The following is a 19095-nucleotide window of genomic DNA, read 5'->3' on the forward strand; positions in this document are numbered from 1 at the left end:
AGCGCATACACCCCCCCTTATCATGAAGTCTAGCGCCTGATCGATTCCCCCCCCCTAAGAGCTATGAGCGTCCAGGAAGAGGGGGTGCCATCCCGTCGCAATCTTCGGGGGACGGGGAGGTAACGTATGGCTGGAAGTGGAGATCGTGGTAAAGGTTGCCGCAATGGAATCAGCTACACTTCGTTGGGCAAAGGACAGTTTTCTTTATCTTGCTATATCTCCGTGCCTTCTCGTGACCTTTGGCTAAGCTTTCTTTGTGCTTGCCAGCTGTGGGTGACAAGGATTTTAGGCTTCTAGCGAACCTCACCAGCTTCCCAATTTGATTACTGCAAGCTTGGCTCGAAAAACAACCACGTACGTGCATATCCATTGCCATTCCCACGTGCAAAAACGTTCGAGATCACCTTTCTCACACAAGAATGCAGATATTTGTGAGACAGATATTTGCGAATTATGGAACTGGAAAACTGTACTCACCTGCCGTTGATTAGGTACATAATTGTAGGTCACTTTGAATACTGATCACGTTGCTGTGTAAAAAAGCGGCCTGGTATTGCACATGTGTCATGACATGCTGCACAGCAATCTTCCATGCCTTCGTACAACAATACTTGTTTACTTCGCATTATTGTGAATTAGACTAGAGACACATTAATGGAACAGCCGAGAATTGAATACATCTCGGGCGTTCCATTAATGGCTGTTCCAAGTGTAAATCTCGGCTGTTCCATTCTCTCCTATGGAGAAAGATCACGCTTCTATTCGTCACACCATTATGCCGTCGTTTTGTAGCATATATATTGCTGTTTCCACTTTGCCATAGTCTCTGAAAAATTCGTTGAATTTTTTTTCATTGCAACTCCTACTGGCACATCCCTCTTTTTGTACACTACACACAGGGGCGTAGCCAAGGGGGGTGTTGGGGGGGTTCAAACCCCCCCCCGAAATTTTTCAGTTTTGCTTGCGTATATATACACGCACACATACAAACGCACGCACGAACATACATAAAGTATGGTTGAACCCCCTCCCGAAAAAAATTTCTGGCTACGCCCCTGACTACACATATGGAAGCACGTGGCAGTGCCTTACATGTCTGTCACGAGGGCAGTGGCAATGACAGATGGGCATTATCAGGCTATTTGATTCTTGCATCTTCGGATGGCCAGAAGAAAAATGGCGCATGTGCATGCACTTTTGCATACCGTATCACATGTATGTGACTCGTGAGCCAATCATCTGGCTCATATAGTTGGTGTTGGCGTAATAGGTACATATCTGCTATATCTATGCAATATTTTGCGAATTTTTTTATAGATTCCATTGTGAACGGCATTTGCGCAAAAAACCAGGGACATGAAAGAAATAAAACACGAGACAAGCCCTGGTTGTTTGGGCAAATGCCCTTCACAGTGGAAGACCAGTTCGCTCTGTTCTTCTAAGTATATTCCATTGTACTTTCATTGACTGTCGGAGAGCTGCTAAAAGAACCTTGGGGTTTTCTCATAGGGTTTGCAGCTGTTTATTTTTTGAAGGTGCGATGTAAACTAGAACCTATTTTCAGTCCTTCATGTATAGCGATCTGACACATTTGTAAAATTACTTTATGCAGTTTCCCCTTATCATTAAACGTACATTCAATGTCGACACGAATATGTGCTTCATCGATTCTCACAAATGCGCAGTCTACGAGTCAAAAGCCTTTATTTATTTATTTAATTTGGAAACGCTGCCAGTTAAAAGTGTGGTTACAGGCAAGAAACTGTTTTGTCCTGTGGTTGGCTATTTGAGACCACTGTCTAAAAACTTATCACTGTTTGCTAGGTTGTTGCAATGCTTTGTTCATTTATGACATCCTACAGGCAACACTAAAACAAAAATGTACTCCTGGGCTAGTTGGTCGATCATTACGGCGTATGGCAATGCACGCACAATGGGTGAAAAGACGAACACGAAAACAAAAGGACAACACAGTGCGTGTGTAGTCCTCTTATTTTTGTGTTAATCTTTTCACCCAGTGCGCGCTGCCATACGAATAAAACAAAGACACAGAAATCACGTCACATCCATTTTGGTACATCTTCCAAACGAAAGTCCCAGTGACCTCTCATGAAACATTACTGTACATCCCAGCCGCTGTGTGACAATTCCTCTCTCCTTTCCTGACTGTTCGAGCACCTCTCCCACACGGCAGCAAAGAATGTCTCTGCTCCATGTACAGTGGCCACCTTTCCTCTTTCAAGAGCTCCACCCCTGTTTACACAGTTGCCCTCTCCCCCTCTTCTGCTTTGGTTGGGCGAGAGGGTACAAATACACGCGCCAAGGTAGGCTGTTGCTGCCTTGAATAAGACAAGACGGCTCGCCGAAAAGTCGGTTCCAGCGACACCCCGTGTCCAAGCATCTTTTGTGTAGTCGAGTCACAGTCACTCCACAGAATGCATTGGTAACTCTGACCTTCACTAATTCTTGTAAAGGAACCCTTGCATGGAGCCATGTTATCAACAAGGGTTTCATTGGGGAGCAAGTACTTCCTCTCGTACCCTTGATCTCATTCGCTATTCGCGACCCCCAATGAAAAAGCTCATTGATCAGGCATGTAGAATGAAATAGCTGAAAGTAATAATGTCCAAAAATAATGTCTTTGGTCGTGATAACAAAGTGACAGGGTAAGGGGCACCGCCGGCTCTCTTAGGAAATAGGCAGGCAAATATGGAATTAAACGCTGCCATGGAAAGCAGTTGCTTCTCCTTAACAAGTTCCCTTGCTGAAACAATGGCCCCAGCGGCATTCCGTGTCCCACCGCTGTTGACCGGTTCAGTTCAGTGTTACTGGTGATGGAAGCAAATGAAATAGCAAGCTGATTATGCAGTGTGCCTATACGTCTATGTCATAGCCAGGGTGAACACAGTATTTACATCACAGGTCCCACGTCAGCCTTTATGATACGAAGCGTTAGAACACCTGCAGGAAAAAAAGCCCGGCGGCATTCATCAGTTACTACATGGCACGTGAGAGGACAAAAGAGTGGAGAGGAGGAGGGACGTGTGTAACACCACAAGCACAAAGGAAGAGCCAATGAGGGAGAGGGTGGTGTGATGTCACACCTCAGGAGCCAATAAGAATAGGGGCGGTGCATGACGTTGCGCTTTGGAGCTCACAGCAGGCAGACCACTAGGGAAGACGAGGAAATCACACTGTGGCACCTTGCAGCAGGGGCGTAGCCAGAAATTTTTTTCGGGGGGGGGGGGGTGTTCAGTCATACTTTAAGTATGTTCGTGCATGCATTTGTATGTGTGCGTGTATATATACGCAGGCAAAATTGAAAAATTTCGGCGGGGGGGGGGGGGGGTTGACCCCCCCCCCTGGCTACGCCCCTGCCTTGCAGTGGTTATTTCAGATTGCCTGTGGCATTTTACAGTTTCAGACATGTCCTGTGAATGCATGTGTCTTTGAGCACAGTTTATAATAAATGCAGCAACATTAAGTAGCAGTACAGACCGTCATGTTAAGGAACATTGTCAAAGGAACGCTTAGGTAATATGACGGAATTAACAGATCAATGAGGAAGCCCGAAGGCTCGTTTGGCTCCAGCATTCAAAGCGAAATGCTGAAAGCATGGTGCATAGTCGGACGAATGCCCACATTAGCTAGCAGGGCAGGCTGAAGCCTAGTGGCATTCTTCAGTTATATTGTTGGTTACACGAGGCTTACAAACAATTAATGCTAACGCGATTCCATGGGATCAGCCAATTTAAATTTGCCATAGGCTCTTGTTTGCTTCTTCCTTAGATGCATCATGATGCATTTCTGGAAGGAGTACTACACACTCTGTACTTCCAGAAAATCTTTGGTTTACTGCCCAAGTTCATTGTCACAAAGTTGCGTCCAATACAAAAATACCTTTGGTAAGCGTGACTATTGTCATAAGCATACATTCGTTACATGCTGATATCAGCTATATTAAATTCAGGTTAAGCACAGCACATCAGGATATGGGAACAAGAAGGAGTGATGACAGAGTAAGTACTTTCAGTAACAAAATATTTATTTTGTGACCAGTTGTACTAACACTCTAATCATGTACACCACAAACTGATACACATTTTGAGCAAAGATACCACATACAAAGAAACAAAATCAAAAAGACTTACAAGGAGTGCAAATAAGTATGACCTATTGTGACCCACTGCATATGACAAACAGCTATCTAGGCAGAAATAGGCGTTCCTTAACCAGTGGCGATCGATGTGGAAGGTATGCTGTTGCGCTGGTCTCGGTGAAGCAGTAGATATGTTCCGTTTCTATAACTAACCTTTTAGAGTTGCTTTTACCTATAACCGTACGGCATATCTCCAAATTTGGCTAATCATTACCATTAGATTATTGTGTTCGTTATGTTCCTTTGTCCTGGTGTAGTGCTATACTTTATCCCAATTAAATATAATGACTAACATCCTGTTCCACACTGGCACTCTCATTATTGCAGACAAAAGTTTCTCGTTTACTCTATTATATGCGATAATATTCCTTTATATCTGTCTTTTTTGTAGAGAGGGTGACTGCATACATGTTGTTGGTGGCTGTTTGTGCCAGCAACATTGTGTCCTTATCTCTGAAGCTGGAAAATTAAGATGCGATGCAGTGTGCTTTACCTGTGAAGGTCATTTTTGATTAAGAGGAGACTGACTGCTGCCAGAATAAGGGCACTCAAGCTTACATTTAAAATTTAAACTCTTTTTGCAGCAGTTGCAATAGTATTGAGACAAAAAGGCAACTGTGTGATTTGGGCGTCAGGTATCTGCAATGAGGAAACCTGAAGGATGAAATGCCCCAGTCTGATACGAATAAGTGCACTGCTTTTTCCTTAAGTGCTCGAGTTCTATGCCACTGTAAGCTACTGTTCCAGTTGTGAGGTGGCATGCGAGATAGTGTGTTTGTAAGCTAGTGCTTTCGAAAGTAATATCCTGACATCCCTGGGTGGCAAAAATAAGTGCTGACCCAAGTTGCAAGTGTTGCCTCTTGAAGCAGAGGCATCAAACTCAGCAACCAACTGGCCTGCAGCGAGCAACAGAGCTCCATGCACGACCCCTGTCGCATTCACACTCTCTGCAGCCTCTTGCCTCCTTGCCAACTTTGGCGAAAATTTCCTGGGCGACCACGTTGAAGAACTCGGCAGGCAAGCCAGCTTCAACAAACTGGACCTGCAAGATGTGGCATCAATTTTACACATGGGCAGTATCACATTGAAAACAACGTGTTTATTTTTACAGTAAACTCTCGATAATTCAAACTCGAGGAGGACCTCAGGATTATCTTTGAATTATCAGAAGTTCTCATAGAGATGACGCAGGCCAACACACGTTGTGGTGATTACTGTTTCTCACGGCTGAAGCAACATCATAGACAGCTCTGCATGACTGCCAGTAAAGTTTTTAGATGTCAGTGATCATAGTGGTTCTCGTTATTATATTGTGTTTGCACACGCGTGTAATTAAGGGACGAAATGTGTTGTCCTGCGACAGCTGGAAGCCCCTTCCCTGTCTTAGGATGCTTTCCCGCATGACACTAAAGTATTCTGACGAAAGTGACTTTAAAAGCTCAGCACGTGATAGATTGAGGCCAGACCGTCTCGGTTTTTCTTTTCTTCCTTGGACAATATGTGGTAGTTGTTGAGCGTGGTTTGGCTAGTTTGACCATATCGTACGCAGGCAATCAGCTTTATTTGCGAGTGTTAGTGACATAAAAACGCAAATGTTCAACTAGAAGCAACAAAGGCAGCAGATATTTCCGGGTGTGGACAAGGAAAAAATTTGAAATAACCGAATTTGTGCGGTGGGGCATTTTGAATTAAGTGGCTTTAAAATACATTGCAAACACAGCAGGCCAACCAAAAATTTAAGGTGTGTTTGCCTTAACTAAAGTTTGAATTGTCGAGAGTCTACTGCATTGCGATAGCAATCATACGGACACTCCAGGTACGTTTATGCCGTTGCCATCACCGTGAGATTCTCTATCAAGGGCAATAACATCGCCCCGTGCCTTCTACATTCTATGAGAAGCCATGAAAGGGCTGCTGAATGTTGTGGAGAGGGAACACGATGACCATCTTCCATCATGTGAGAGATCCATGATGGTTCCTAGAGGGGGGAACCTATGTTGCTCTGGCAGGAACTGCATCCTGTGAGCAGCTGGGTGTGGTCGCCCTATCTTGGCTGGGATTAGAAGACGGCTCAGTCTGTGAGACAGCATGAATTTTGCTTCACTCGCAGCAGCGGTCATGTTTTCTTAACTGCGTTATGCCAGGTCAGACGCTACAGTCGTCTAAAACGCGTTCTTGGGCTAGTTGGTGCATGGACTGACAAAAACTTGGAGGCACAAAGGAACGAGGACAAGAAATGACACCAGTCCTGTCATTTCTTGTCCTCGTTCCTTTGTGCCTCCAAATTTTTGTCAGATGCTACAGGACTAGCTGCTAGGCTTACTTTGTACAGCATTGCAATTTGTTGCTGTCAGATTCATTGTGTCACCTTTACGGTGAAGCTGTGAATTTATTTTAAAGTTAAAGGCTAAATTATTCCCCCACAAGCACATAATGAACAAAACAGGGTGTGCACATACTGCCTTGAGAAAAAAGAAAGAAAAAATAACTGGGTGAATGATACTTGCATGAAATTGCTAACTGGTCGACTTTCTACAGGCAAAATCGGTTTCTTCTTCACAGTGCAAGACTGTCAGACGCAATGAAGGAAATAATTCATGTGCAAAACTGAAGTTTAACGACAATTAACCTAACACAGTGTTTTCGAAAAGCTGCAGGTTAATTCTGGCTGGTACTTTAGCTCACCATTTATCAATTAAATTTTTACTAAGAAAACACTTTTTTGCCACTTTTTCCCCACACAAATGCAGTCTACGAGAGCAGAACTAAAGGCAAACAAGTTCTCATAATTATCACTGGCATGAAGGCATTCTCAGCGTTCTAGGGTTAACTGCACTGGGACTGCAGATCTGCTATGAAGCGTCGAGCTTTTTTTTTTGCATGCTTAGATCCAGGGTGGACGTTGGGATGCCTACCATCTTGAAGTCCATGTCTGCAGCTACAGGGTACACTCCTTCAGTCCTTCTCTCCATCTGTTACCATGTTGGAAATGCTCTCTAAGACACAAGTAAATTTATTATTTATCGCAAACGTCCATGTGACCATCACCGTCGATGAACACATCAAAGGTGGATCCCCTTTCAGAAAGAACCAGAATCCATCCCTGGATCCACGTACACCCCAGAAAGCATCAGCATACTGGAATACAAAAGATGCTTAACCACCACAGGAAGGACATAAAACAGAAAAGGTCATCACTCACAACGAGTGACGCCCTTTGCTCGAGTTGCGTCACTTGAGTGGCGAGCAACACCCTTTTCTGTTTCATGTCCTTCCTGTGGTGGTTAAGCATCTTTCGTACTCTAGTAATCGTGAGCCAACCATCCGAGCAACAAGCGTGGCAAAGTTTTCTTCTGGCAAGCACCAGTTGAGGCAAGGGGGGCTGGCTGATAAGAGAGGAGAAGTTGACAGATGGAGTAGTTCAACCGAACGAACCTTTGAGGGGTCCAAATAAAGCCCCCAGTTTTCTTTTTACTGTGTTTGGTGTTTCCACACAAGCAACTGCAGTATTGTTTGGTAAATGTGCAGGTTCTAATAGTCTGCGAGTCTCACTGCTGCCACCGTGTTGCCAGAGCAATCGGTGCTGTCCCTGTGAGTGCTCACCTGGAAGGCCGATCCCTTGGTCGCAGCAGCCAGCTTAGCCAGCAGTCCTGCCCTGGACGGGTAGTCGAGGTACTCCTCGCCAGCCGTGCTCTCGGGAAAGACGAGCCCGTCGGCACGCAGTCCAAACACACGGCCTCGCTGGTCCACGGTTGGGTAGTGGGAGAAGGCGTACACGGTGATGCCCGAGGACAGCACCTTGTCGTGAAGCATGTCCAGCTCACTTCGAGAGCTCTGGTGGGACGACAAGAGCCGAGCATCAGAATGGTCCCAGTTAAATAAGGAGAAAGCCTCAGATGTCTCATCAAACACGAAAATTGACTGTCGGGGTCCTGTGGCATTGGCATCAATACGAGTGATGCGAAAAATCATAATCATGTGACGACGTGATCATGATGCATAGATGTCCAAAATTTCTGACATCATCATGACATCAGTTACATAATGACGTCATCACATGACATTAACACTTGGTCAAAGGTCAAAGGCGAAGGTCAAAGGCAATGCGAAATCAGGTGAGGTGTCGAAAGCTTTCAGAAGGGGGCAGGGGAGAATCAACACATCGACAAGGTAGCTTTCATCTTCGAGTCGTCTTAGGCAAATACATGAGAGACCCCATGAGCTATTTAGCTCAGTCATACTACAGGCTACGAAAGGTCACTGTGTAAGGCTTTATAATCAATGCGAAACACAGTCAAGGAATTTTGCGGAAGACTGGCCTCACCAGCTGCAGTGCTGCCAGAAATGTGACAGGGTGTTAAGCTCTTCCAGATCAAGTGCTGTTTTATGGTCTGCTGTGAAACATCAGTGGAGTCCTGCGGTTTTCGAGGAATTTCACCATCAGAAAAATAATCAAAACTTAATAGGTTGGGTTGGGCCCTAGGTTTTCTTAGAATCCAACATTGATTCGTTTATTAATAAATTATTTAACAGATTCGAGCCAGTGCCATTAAAACTTGTGACGTCAAGATGCAGAATTCGCACCTGTTTGTTTTTGCCTGTATACAGCAGAGCTGTTTGAGCTTGAGTTCCAGCCGTGCCCGGTGACTGCTCAAAACTCAGCACAGCTGTGCCAATGGAAGCATAGCGTAGCCATGTATAGTATAGTATAGCAAGTAGTGGGAAATTTGAGAAGTGAGGGTGACAAGAAAGGAGGAATGGGAGAGAGTAAAGCATAGCGCAGCCACATATAGTATAGTATAGCAAGGCGGTAAAAAGGGGAAGTGAGGAGGAGGGGAGAGCATAAAGCATAGCATAGCCATGTATGGTGTAGCACAGCAAGGGGTGGGAAAGAGAAGTGAAGGTGAGGAATATGGGAAGAAGGAGGAGAGTGGGTAAACAGCACATCCATGTATACATAGTGTAGCAAGGGTTGGGAAAGAAAAGCGAGGAGGATGGAAAGGAGGAAGCAGAGATGATAAAGAATAGCAATGTGTGCTATAGTACAGCAAGGGGGTGGCAAAGGCAAGTGAGGTTGAGGAGGGGACAGGGTAGAGCATAGCATAATGTATGGCATAGCAGGGTGGTGGGAAAGACAAGCGAGGGGTGATGTGAGCTTGAGGAGGAGGGTAGCGGGTAAAGAATAGCATAGCCACGTGTAGTACAGTACATCAAGCTGGGGGAAATGGAAGTGAGCTTGAGGATGAGGGAAAAGGGTAGATCATAGCATTGTATATACAGTATAGCATAGCAGGGGTGACTAAGTGAAGTGAATGTGAGGTGAAAAGGAGGAGCGGAGAAGGTAAAGCATAGCATAGCCATGTATAGTATAATACAGCAAGGGATGGTAAATGGAAGTGAGGGTGAGGAAGATGGAAAGGGTGAGAGGGTAAATCATAGTATAGCCATTTATAGTACTATAGCAAGTAGTGGGAAAGGGAAGTGAGGATGAAGAGGAGGGGAAGGGGCGGAAGGGTATAGCATAGTTTAGCGGAGGCAAGTGGACGAGTGAGGCAAGTTGGAGGTTGCACACATGCAGGTGGTCAAGTGGAGAGTAGGAAGGGGTGAGCAGCACAGGTTGTAGGGAAGTCGGGCGTGGAGAAGACAAAGTGCAGCTGCGGCGAGCGCAGGTGATAGGGTGTTAGTGATGACGTCCTAGCTTTGCATTACTTTGCACTCCATCGCTGAGGCTTCCTCTCAGCTCCACTGTCCCTTAGTGTTTACAATGTAAAGTTGGTTAAAGCCATGCATAACTTTTTTTTTCGGGTCACCGAGCTTTCTTCTATGGTAGCAGTGGCCGATTCATAACAGAGGCTTAATTTGCTCACAATGCTTACCTAAAGGAACATAACAATAATTTTCAAATCATTTTTTATCAATAAAGTACCCTATATACTTTCATTAGATGAGAAAATAAAGGTTGCAATTCCACTATTAAAAACTTGTGCTGGAATTCTGCTGCTAGTACACCAGTGTGACATCCAGAAATAACATTTTTTTTAACTGTATAATGGTAATCAGAAGGATAATTATAATAAGCAGAGTGTACTTGGACGTAGTGCATGTTAAGCAATTCCAGGTGGTCAAATTTAAGCTGGAGTCCTCCACTGCTGTGCTCCTGATAATTCACTGTGCAGCTTCAAGGTTAGGCAAACATTTTTTGTGCTCTGCTGCATTAACAGGTCACTGGTGACTTGGTCTATGGGTCACAAGTCTCATGTAGGTCTCTTTTAAAGGGAAGTGCGATGCAATTTCACTTTCATTATTTTGCTTATAATGGAGCGGCAGATATCAATGACCCAAAATCGGCATAGCTGGTGATTATCTTATTAGAAGTCTTCCAACAGCACTTGAGCAGACAATGCCCTGACTCGGTTGGCGTAAGTACCAGCATATTGGCTCTGAAATCTTTAAGCAGGCATAGACTAACCTCGGAGGGTATGCAAGGAGCCAAGCTAGTTTTTGTCACACATCACTCCTGGAAAGAAGTGATGGCCACGAATTTTTTTCAGTTATGCCATCAAAAATGTACTCTTGCAAGCTTTCTTGCAATACGTTCGTATGCCAAACACGAAATTTTGTGCGGAGGTTGACCTTTGCCACTAGGCTTTTTATTGAAACTTGGGGGAAGGTACGTGTAATGCTGCGCATGAAGCACAGACATAAGTGAGGAACGAAAACACACACGGTGCAAAACATAAACTATTTACAGCGAAACATTTGTGACCTTTCTTTTATATGTTGTCGTACATCACTGTGCATACCCTGAGGAATGTCATTCCACAGTGTCTCGTATGCACGACGTTACTCGTACTAATAGCACGCCAATGGACCCTGTTTAGTGTTGGAGGAGGGTACTCACGTTGAAGTCGCTCGCAGAAATGGCCAGGACCACCCTGGCTGCTTCAGCGCTGAAAGGCACAGTGTCCAGGGCGTAGTCCAGGGTCAAAGCAAGATCGGTGGCCATGGTCTCGCTGCTCTGACCGACACTCTTTAGAAGCTTGCCAGCAGCATCAATGTGCGACACAAAGACATCCCTGAAATCAAGCACAGGCACCTTCTTGTTACGGGCATTGCACAAAGTGTGGGTGATGAAAGTGAGTTCGCACATACTGTGACATACAGTGCAGGCGTCTTGCAGAGCACAACATGATTGCAATTATGGTGGTTTTTGTATTTCAGTTTTAATGTTTTTTTTTTCATTGTGCATTCATTAAAAAATCAGTTAGCCAGCTTCTGAAAAGAAAGCTAGGATGTGCAGTGTAATTGTTAACATTTGTCAAATCAAAAAAGTATTCCTACTACCATGAAGCTTGTTTTCTAGCTATGTGCCTAAAGCAAGATTTTGGTAAGTAGTTCTTGCTCCATTGTTCCCGCAAGCAATGCTAACTCATTTTGAGTTAACTTTGAAACTAATTGACATATTTTAAGAATAGCTGCATATTTGGAATCAGCAATAAAATAAATCTGAAGAAGGCTGTGCAGTTCCATTAAATGGGGCAAAGCAGGTCTTAATGAAGTCCAAGAAACGTAGTTACCGCCTTAAGCTGCACCGATTTCCAATCACAAGCCAGATGCAGCAGTGTCACAGGCCTCAAATATTCATTATCTTTGCCAACACTTAGAACTCACAGACAGCTCATTGACTAACCATTTTCTAAGTTGGGTTTCATTACTTACCAGCATGTTACAAACATGAAAATCACATACACTGAAACCTCAATATAACGAACACGGATATAACGAAATATCGGTTATAACGAAGTAAATGAAAAATAGTCTTGCTATACATACAGTGTTAGGAATATATGTTTATAGCGAATTTTCAGATATAACAAAGTTATTTTCGTGTAATATGTAACTTCGTTATAATGAGGTTTGTGTATATATTTTTGTTCAATGTTCAAATGCAGAGAGCAGCATAAAGACATACAATGCTGACTGAATGAAGCATGCCAATTCAGGGCTACCTAATGAGGTCATGTCACATTGGCGAAATGTTGGCCAGATTCATAGCAACATAGTGCGATGCCCTGGAGCATTTGCACATGGAGTTCACTCGCGTATATAAAGTCTGTTGGCCATGTTCCACTCCCTGAGAACTGTACGAGGATGAAAAGACTGGCGGGAAATTGAGAAAGTTCACGGGGATCCTCATATAATTGAAAGGTAGACATACAAACATGGACATGAGAAAGAATTAGATAAGCAAAACGCATGCTCGCATTTGTGCTGGCATTTCCAATGTCTTTTGTTCTTTTTTTCTCCTTCTTGTGTCCATGTTTGCATGCCTTTCAGTTACGTTGCTGAAGTCTGTGACGAAAAAAATGATTTTCTTTGCCTCAACGCAGGATGAAGATCCAAAGTAATACGGTGGGTGTTGGGATGTGGACGCTACATTATGAATCTTCATATCTTACAGTATTAAAAATGCACATCATGGGTGCTCTTCGTTGTCTATGGCAATGCAACAATCTATGCAAAAATAGTATAAATTTTCATGAGAGCTGACAACACAAGGGCCATATCACTGAATTGCTTTCACATAGTTCTGCATGCATTTGATGTTATGCTTGAGATGAATCCTTTATGTAATCTTAATGAAACTTCTTAGGCAACCAAATGAATCCAACAGACAGTCAGGCCAATAAAAGCATAAGAGACATTAATTATCGTCTTTCAACTGTAGTGTAGTAATTACGACATAAACTGAAATGAATTAAAATGGACAGAAAATCACCCTTTCCATCGGTGGAACCAATTTGAAGGTTGTGGGCTTGGATTTGCAGCTTTGCACCTGATAAACCCAAGATGGAATCCATAGTTAAAAACAGCGCGAAGTAGACACGGACAAGATGCACACAGGACTGGCGTGTGCATTTTGTCCGTCCCTACTTCATGCTATCTTTAACTATGGATACGTACCAACTGGCTTGCATTCACTCCCTTTTAAGGAATTTTAAATGCTCTAATGTATCTTATAATTAATGCCAAAATTGTTAAATGCGACCAATTTTAGTGTCACTCCCAAACACCCACCTAAAATCATAACTAGCAACCTCCCCCTGCTCCATGCAGAACGAAATGATGTGGGTGCTTCAGTATGAGTTAAGCCTGTTAAGCATTCACTAGAGTGTCAAGAGCGTGTCCCCTCAGGAAAAAGAAAAGCATTCCTTGCGTAAGCAGCCAGAACCACCTTGAGAGCAGCCTGACAATAGAGCGAGGGGGGGCGAGGAACATTAGCTGGTGCTAGTCGTGGTATTGCGTATGCTCCACAAATTTTCCGCGACGTCAACGACACTCGTTTTACTCGTTCAACGTCACAGAGGTACCCTATCCGCGTCACGCCAGTGGCAATGTCGCAAGGTGCTGCCAACTCAGATGAGCACTCACACTTACTCTAAAACCAAATTAAAATATCTTAAAGGCAACATTCGCCACTAATAATCGATCAGAAGCGCACACGTGTACAGGACAATCAAACGACACAAACATCTCGAGGGTTCAATTTTGGTGTCGGCGGTCCTTTCAACTCACTTGGCTGTAGTACGCAAGTGAGGATTCCGGTAGTGGTGACCGCTGCCACCCCCACTGAGCACGAAGGCGTACTTGGTGTCGTGGCCGCGTGCCTTGAAAGATGCGTCCACGGCATCCACCAGCTTCTGGGTGCCGACGAGCACGGAGGTTGCCACGTGGGGGTCAAACGAGCTCTCGGCCAACAGCACGACCACCTCGAGCAGAGGCCCAGACTTGACGCGGAAGCTCTTCTGGCCTTGCGCTTCTGGCGAGTTCAGGCAGTGGTCTGCACACAAAGCACTCAACGGGATCACTCGAGATTTCATTCGTATTCGTAAATCACCCTTCTACAATGAGTGGCGATGAGCCACTTGGTAGGCAAGAAAATTCGCATAAAGAAAGTACACGTGGCAAAACTGCCCTGCCATTCTCACACCAACTGACCATTATGGCATAAAGATTTTTACAACCTCCGTTACAGCCTACATAATTATTTAGCGATAAAAATACATTACGTCGTGCTTGAAAGGAGCCAGAGACTTAACACAGTAAGCTGTAGAACAAAATCTCATTGAACCAAGGTGGCTGAAATACGAAAGAAGAGCTTGAAATCCATGACATCACAATGACATGCAAGTGCTGACATTCAAAAGACGGGAATTTTTTACAAAGGGCTCATTTCTTTACGACACAAGACCAAATATATCAAACAGACAGTTAGACCAGAGAAAACACAGGGGTCAGTCATTGTTGTCTTTTTAAGTGTAGTGTAGTAATAATGATGTGAATTGAAATGAATTAAAGTGGATGAAAAATCACCCTTCCCATCAGTGGAATCACCAGTGAGCGCATTTGTTCAACTCACTTCACTGTTTCGAAAGGATATGTAGCTTCATTTGAAGTGCATCGGAAATACAAAAAATTGTTCAATACACGGTTCACAATAATCCTGAAAACATTTTTCTGTTGTCATCCTGCATGCTACAAGTGTCGCTGTGGCACCTGCAATGAAAAGGCAGTCTTTCTCTGCTTATATCAAATGCCACGCCGTCTTGTACTGGCTCATAATAACTGGTCATGTTAGCACAATTTGTCCACTTGCACAAAAAATTGTCCCACGTGCCGTTACTAACTATACCAATGCAATGTTGGTTTAAAAATGCTGCTTAAAGTAATGTGTGGATAACACTCGTGCTACTGACTGCAGGCATGCAAACATGGACACAGGCAGGAACAAAAAATGAAAACAGAAATGCATACACATAATAAGTACACATAATGAGTTACTACTCGCAATACATCACTATCCATTACAATCGACATAATTCTTTCCCACGTATAGCAGCATTCAGCTGAAGCAACGCTCACTCAATGTGCCACAAACAGCGTACTAAAACAGTCGCTTCCAGAACTTCATTAGCAAAACAAAGACGGGGTAAGAGAGCAACCAAGCATTAATACAAGCATAAGTAGGTTTCACTGATAGTAATGAGATTATTGCCATCATGGTGACCGTCTATCAGTCTTTGCTCTCATTTCCTGAAGAGTCAAGTACCCATCGATGGACCTGCATTCTTATAGTGACTTACGGGAAAATCCTTCCCACTTCTGAGAAAGCTAGTTCCCCTCGCCTTGGAATCGTAAGGCTTTGCTCTTGGTATCGAGGAAGCTCCCCTGACACTAAGATGCCTCTACAGTCAGTTGGCAGCACTGTTTTTTGCTTTTGAATAAACATAGGTCTAACCTCAAGCCATCAATGTGTTGATTCTTGCCTCTGCTAAACCAAGCTCCCAACACCACGATGACCAGCTTATTCTCAGAAGAGAGCATTACAGTCATCTTTCAAAAACTCCATACAAGTGGAAAAATAAAAATGAAATCATTCCAGAGTTTTCAAATAAATAAATAAATCATTCATTTCAAAACTAGCACACGACTGCGAGGCATGCCGTGGTGGAGGACTCCAGATTAGTTTAGACCATTTATGGCCCTTTAATGTGCATCTGGTGCACAGACAAACTTTCTGGAGTAATGACCACTTGAAGCATGTTTGCCTGTTAGGCCAGCTGAAAGGCTCTGAAGGACGAGAGGTGTCTCACCGCAGTGCAGGTTGTCCACCCAGTAGCCATGGTGAGTGCAGAAGGCCGCCATGGCGTTGATGCTGGTGCAGGCGCTCGTTCGGTGGCTGACATCCCAGGAGCAGGCCTCCTGGAACAGCTCCTCCATGTTGGTCTCCATGAGGCAGTGCTTGAGGCTCTGTGGCACCCGCTGCCGGCACTCCTCCCCGTTCTCCTGCACGTTCTTGACGGGGTTGAGCAGTGCCCGGCACTCGGCGTAGCCGCTCATTTCGTAGCCGGCAGCGAGCTGTGCGGCATCCTTTGCGACTTGCCCATTGGGTAGCTGCATTCGGAAAGAGCTGCACGTCTTAGACGTTCTGCCAAATCGCACAAAGCATTCCAGCTTCCAGAGTGGGTAGGACTACTAGATGTAACAATAAATGGGGATTATCTCATTGACCTGCACTCTACATGTGACCAACACATCATTATCATTGCAACTTATGCAGGGAAGAAGGTGATACAAATGATACATTGCGATGGGCTTGGTTTTTCACTACATGTCAGCACAAGGGGATGCAGCAAGACCTGATAAAGTCAAGTGCATTTATCATTTTAGTCGAGTGCATTTTGTCATTGCACTATGCCCAGTGTCAAGTCACCTTAGTTGGCACTACGAACCTGCAGACAGTGTCATAACAAAGTGAGCCAATCACGGATGTACAGCGTAATGCCACTAGAACTGTAGTGGACAAGGAACACCGAGATGCTCGGAGTGTTTCGATTTTGTCACGTACGCATCTGCCCCAGCAGTACGAGGTGTGCATCGCCCTCTTGTGGTGCAATGATTCATGCAATGCTTCGCACAAGGTAGATGTCAACTGCAGCTGAGTCTGCCAAGCTGAAACACACACACGTAAGTGTGTTTGTTGCCATGTACAATGCATTGGGCTTATGCATAACTGGCTCATGGCTATGGAGCAGCTAGGCTTTTGTTCAGTGCTGGTGTACGGTTCCATTGTGAAGTACCAATTGTACCATTGTGATTAATAAAAGAAATCGCTATGTGGATGCTATGTAATGTGGGATTTGTTTTAAGTAAAGCACCCGGTGGCACATGTGAGGAACATTGTGGCAACTTAGGTGAAATTTATGAGTATAGCCCATGCAACGAAATTTGGAATTGAAGATGTTTTCTCAATAAAATGTCTCCCCCAGTGTAATGCCCTAACCTTGCAGACATGGCCAATCAAAATGAGAGCCTATTGCCGACACTGAACTGAAGTCATCCCATACAAAGTGCATCTTTAGGTAGCACTTCCCAGCAGCTGTAAATAACATCTGCTGTGTCTCCCCAGTTAATGAAGAGCAAGTGTGCACTCTCGTTCCCAGCCATCAATGGGGCAATCTGGCCGCACGCTGCGCAAGCACCAAGGAGGAAAGAGAGACAGGCAAAGCCAGTGGCAAAGGTTTAGTGTAGTATTTGTCACTTGGTTATGTGGTAGTGAGCTTATGTCTAGTTGGTAAGACATACGAAGAGAAGAGTTTCAAAACACTTTTTTTTTAGGTGTAGGGCACAAGGCCCACCGCTGGAGACGCGGGTGCTGTAATATTTGTGATGTGCAGGGTTGGATCACGTGATCTTACCTTGCTCCAGCGAAGGGAAGCAAGCAGTTGAACGCATTGCTTTTAACCGCAATTTCCTGGCGTTTTTCCCCTTTGAACAGCATCGTTTTGCTCTATTTCATGTGAGTGGACACCTAGAGACTACACAATGTGGGAAAGTGTATTCAAAGTTATTGGCGGCATCATACCTTGCTGCTCTGTGCCACAGTGCGCTAAGAATGTGAAAGAGTCAAGCGTGAGCTTCCACTTTTGCTTTTACCCTGCTTTGCAAGAGCATGATGCCGCTGTCACCTCTCTTTCCTCTGTTGTCATTTCCAGCTCATGGGGTTCCTTGCAGATAGAGGACGTCTGCAGATTGAGCCCAGCCAGTGCCACTTCTTCTTTGTGTTGCTTTACGCCACCAGCAACGAGGCCAACTTCAAACAATGATTCACCTTCTAACAGCAGCCACACAGTGTCATACTGCCTGTAAGTGAAGCTGTAAATGCTGGACACTGGTATTTTCACTAGAATGTAAAAATGCCAGTTAGACCACAGTAAGCCACACCTTGGAGCACGAAGTAATAGGTCGGCATGCAGTGCATTTGCTATCACAATCGTGCCCTAACAGAACCATATTTTTTGATGCGAAGCATCTTATGGCGGAGTTCAAACCAGTGGTGTGCGGCGTGATTACCCTTACTGTGCCTGCGCATACCCTCTCCACACACCTCCTCTCCACTCGCCTCTCCCCTTTCCCCTCTCCCCTCACCACTCCACTCTCCCCCTTCCCCTCTCCCCCTCTCCACTCCCCCTCTGAAATGCGGGCTTGACATGCCGAACCGCTGCTTCGCATCGCCCCATGGTCCCCTTTAGTGGGAGATGGTGTGTTTTTTTTAATCGCAACTGGCCCCTTTGAGCAAGCTGCAAAATGGAGTAAATCAGCAGAAATTTTGATCCCAATGTGGCTCGATGGCAATTGAAAATGCACCGTGTGATAACCACAGAAAATTTGCGTAATAAGAAGTAACACATAAATATTAAAATCATGTGTGAGATAACTTTGTGCTCATGTGGGGTGTTATCTAGCTACAAATCTGAATGAGGCAGGTGCGTGCATATGGCTCTCGTGCATTTATCTCCAATAATTTGAGAAAAGTTGCGGTGCATGCAGCTAATGTTGGGTTGCTTCCTACAAAGCAGAGAGACCACTTGTGTCATGCTTTACAGGGCTATGTGCACTAAACAGGAATGTAAATTTGCGCGTGCCATTTCTTTGTCAAGTCAACCACGGCCTGTTTTTAGATGCAGACCTTCAATGAGTGAAGTTACACGGTGTTCACGTTGCACGCATTTCTAGTGGCAAAAATATGTTTCTTTGCTGCAAGCGCAGGCTAAAGCCCATTTGATGCCGAGTTCCAATTCAACACAAAATGGTTCTTTACCTTTTACCAAAGCAGCACGCTCGGCCCCCGTGGCCTCCACATCAGTCACCATAGCAGACGACGCCAGTAGTCGAGGCGATGTCTAAGGCATTATGAGGAACGTAATATTTTTTCAGAGCAGTTATTTAGCATTCCGTACAGTCAGTGACGAAGTGACGGCAGTATTTTACGGATTCTGTCGAAGCGAAGTACAACAGTAACAGTAAAACAGCAGATGCGAAAGCGGCCACAGGCTGAGTGGGAGAGGGCTGGCGGAGCAATCCAACCTCACACG

General features: G+C 44.7%; 1 protein-coding gene and 1 long non-coding RNA gene across 2 annotated transcripts in view; both read right to left on the reverse strand.

Moving 5' to 3' along the window:
* Window positions 1–532, reverse strand: part of LOC119406078 (uncharacterized) — a 39351-nt gene extending 38819 nt beyond the window's left edge. Inside the window, exon 1 of the long non-coding RNA XR_007417571.1 lies at window positions 478–532. This is a non-coding gene — a long non-coding RNA (uncharacterized LOC119406078). The remainder of the gene's footprint in view (window positions 1–477) is intronic.
* A 3492-nt stretch (window positions 533–4024) lies between these two features.
* LOC119406079 (uncharacterized) overlaps window positions 4025–19095 on the reverse strand; it is a 111650-nt gene continuing 96579 nt past the window's right edge. The window contains 5 exon segments of the mRNA XM_037672937.1: window positions 4025–5201; window positions 7763–7993; window positions 11061–11235; window positions 13736–14000; window positions 15814–16114. Coding sequence (XP_037528865.1) covers window positions 5040–5201; window positions 7763–7993; window positions 11061–11235; window positions 13736–14000; window positions 15814–16114 — 1134 coding nt within the window. The 3' untranslated portion in view covers window positions 4025–5039.

This window comes from Rhipicephalus sanguineus, chromosome 9 (genome assembly GCF_013339695.2).
Source record: "Rhipicephalus sanguineus isolate Rsan-2018 chromosome 9, BIME_Rsan_1.4, whole genome shotgun sequence".
Lineage (NCBI taxonomy): Eukaryota > Metazoa > Arthropoda > Arachnida > Ixodida > Ixodidae > Rhipicephalus > Rhipicephalus sanguineus.